Source organism: Cheilinus undulatus, linkage group 10, assembly GCF_018320785.1.
Source record: "Cheilinus undulatus linkage group 10, ASM1832078v1, whole genome shotgun sequence".
Lineage (NCBI taxonomy): Eukaryota > Metazoa > Chordata > Actinopteri > Labriformes > Labridae > Cheilinus > Cheilinus undulatus.
The window spans coordinates 40,850,405-40,853,566 of NC_054874.1; the positions used below are offsets into that span (position 1 = coordinate 40,850,405).

The 3,162-nt window shown below is 36.3% G+C and overlaps 1 protein-coding gene across 1 annotated transcript in view; it reads right to left on the minus strand.

Annotated features, from left to right (window-relative positions):
• Positions 1-1,753, minus strand: part of tmem33 (transmembrane protein 33) — an 11,400-nt gene extending 9,647 nt beyond the window's left edge. The window contains exons 1-2 of the mRNA XM_041796806.1: positions 1,670-1,753; positions 519-586 (exon numbers count right to left, since the gene is read on the minus strand). Of these exons, the coding sequence (XP_041652740.1) occupies positions 519-566 (48 nt within the window). The 5' untranslated portion in view covers positions 567-586; positions 1,670-1,753. The remainder of the gene's footprint in view (positions 1-518; positions 587-1,669) is intronic.
• Between the last annotated feature and the right edge of the window lie 1,409 nt (positions 1,754-3,162).

Here is a 3,162-nt window from a genome sequence, read left to right on the forward strand (position 1 = left end):
CCTCTGCATTTCTTCGTTGTGCCTCAGCATTTTTGATGTCACCCTACAAAGTTTTCTATTGGATTAAGTTCTGGGGATTGGGCTGGCAGCTTCACAACATTAATCTTGTTGGTCTGGAACCAAGATGCTGCTTGCCTACTGGTGTGTTTGGGTCGTTATCTTGTTGAAACACCCATTTGAAGGGTTCCTTTTCCGTATACAGTAACATGACCTCTTCACTCATTTGATGTATTCAAACTGATCAAGATCCCTGGTATGTGATCAGGAGGCCCAACTCCATATTATGAGAAACATCATTCTTTTGAACACAACCGTACGTGGATTTGCTGCAACTTTAAAGTGTCTGAGGTTTGAAAAATATGCTCCCCCTACACATAGGTTTTTGCATGCCAACTACTACTACATGTTATGAGTGTCTTTGACTGTGGAATTAGCAGTGTGTGCTCACTTAAAAGGTCACATACAGTTGAAAGGTGAAAATGTGTGGGTCAATAACTGTGCAGTTTAAGCTGACTTACCACAGGCCCAAGCTGGGGAGGAGGACTTTGTTGGTTTGTGTCAGCCATCTTTGGGAGTATGGGTTACTCTAATAGGACACACAAATTGCATCATAAAGTAAAATGGCAAGTCATATCTACCATTACACAACACAGTACTGTAAGTTTTTGTTTTGCTTTACAAAAGGTACCTTGGACAGGAATTTAGGACTTATTACTTTTCTCATAATATACTGAAAAATGTCACACTTTTTTCCCATACAGAGGCATGTTAACTAGATCACTGAATGTCCAAATCCCAACAGACCATTAGGTTGATCATAAAGTATGACAATCTGTCCAGGTCCTAAATGTATTTGATCAACCATCAGATGTAAAAAAAAAAAAAAAAAAAAAAAGAGAAATAAATGCTATACACAGAAGATGGTGGATCTTAACGGTGGTTTAACAACTAGACAAGAAAGCTAATCATTTATCGTCAACATATTACAATTTTCCCCAACTATAAACAGGATAAGCATTTCATCAATCTTCATAAGCTTTAGAAGGATTCTTGCAACCCAACTGCGTCTGTAGCACTGATTTTATATTTAAATCTCTAACAATGAAGGCTCAAAATTAAACTTAAACCGCGTACTGATAAAATACATTTGGCAAACCAGGATGGCAGATGAGATTTACAGTGAATAATTCTATAATCAGCCTGATTGTAAAAGTAAAATTAGAATGAAGAAATGTTATATTCATCATATGTTCTAAATGTGGTTGGAAGCGAGGCAGCTTTAGCTCAGCTAGCATCAGCTACAAATCAGACAGTTACAATAGGACCTGAGTTTAACGATCTGTTATCAATGGACGGACCAAACGCGTTATTACACACCAAGTTAAATACATTGAACGAGTCAGAGGTACACAGTTGGGTAATAATTTTAATTGTGCTCTGCTGATGCTAACCAGCTAATGCTAGCAGCAGGTGGGTCTAGAATATTCTGTTACCATCGTTACTAGCTTGTGAGCTAAAACCTCCACGAACGTTACCCGCTAGCTCGAGAATGTATGCTTCCCTGGTAACGCTCGCTTACGTTAGCATTCCCAGCCAATTAAAGGAGCTCGTATCAAAGAAATCCCCCTGGATGATAAAATACATAACCGCCTTGTGGCACATAGCTTACCAGAGCTAGAGAGTCGACCTGTATCGGTGCGTGTTCAGTAAAAGTGACTGGCTGCTGGTGTCACTTCAGCGGGGTAAATGATCAGCTGACCTTCTGAAGCAAGAGAAGAAATTCCTCTCGCGATTTTTTAGAATCACACTTCCTGCAACACATGGCACACTGCCCTCTACTGGTTAAAACAATGAAAATGAGTAATGTCTGCGTTTCTTTCTCCTACTCCAAACGTACCTTAACGCGGAATTATGCCAACAGAATACATTAAAAGTATATTAAAAATAAATAGATACATGGTATTTTCAAATATCTTGCATTTCATGAAAGCACCTATCCTATTAGAATTACCAGGGTGCGAGATAGGCTACCTATATCTATACCAGTTTTATTGATAAATATGCAAACACTTGTAAAATTCTGCTTTCACTTTGTCATGATGGGGTAGGCTACTGAGTGTAGATTACTGAGAATAAAAAATAATTTTTCGACTATATCATAAGGTTGTAACATTACAAGATGGAAAATGTGAGGGGGGGTCTCAATACTTTCTGTATGTACTGTAGGCTATAATTCCTATAAGTGTCCAATATAGGGTAATGTCTTGATTTTATTTACCTAAAACTGCAAGGATACTCCTGCACATTGTCTAAACTGCATTCAAAAAATGTAAAGTTTACCTATCCCACTCCTTCTCTTACAGAAGCACTTGGTGATAGAAAATCAGACAAAAGATCTGACTTTTCTCTTGTTTTTATTTAAGGTTTGGTTCTATATTTGATACTCTGAACATTTAAGTAGTGGAGATTTCACAAGATGATTTCATAGTTTGTTCAACAGATAAAGAAGACAATCAACTTAAGAATAAGTAAAGTAAACAAACAAAAAAGGCACAAAAGACTGATTTTACATCACATTTTATGTCAACACAGTAACTTTTACCACCCAAATATCTATAGCAAAAATCATTTTATAACTGTCTTGATTTTTTAGATAAATGTTTCTTTTGTGCTTGTTTTTTTGTTTGTTTACTTTGATTCTCTTTCTATATGTTCTATAAAGTGTGTTTGAATTTTAATTTGTAAATAATGTTATATATATAATATATGATTTGATTGAACTGTATTGAGAAAAATGTATTTATGTTAACTTAATATAGACAGAAAAACCTTAAAGAGATTAAAAATCTGTTTTTCAAGAGTTTCCAAGGCCAAGACAAGCAGCAGCAAAGTTAACAGAGTTCCTGACAATGAAACATCAAATACATTCAGGAACACAAGGAACATAAATAAGCTTTTTTTTTTATTATCAAACTGCAGCCATATAAATATGAAGCAGAGCATCAGCCAGATGTGTCTGCCTCCAAGTCATTCAGCCTCTTCTTAAAAGCATCCAACCAGAACAGCTCATTTAGTTTCAGGTTAATTTTGTTATTTATTCCAAGCAAAGCAGCACAGTATCCCCTGACTGCCTGCTCCATCACTTGTAGCCATGGCAACAGT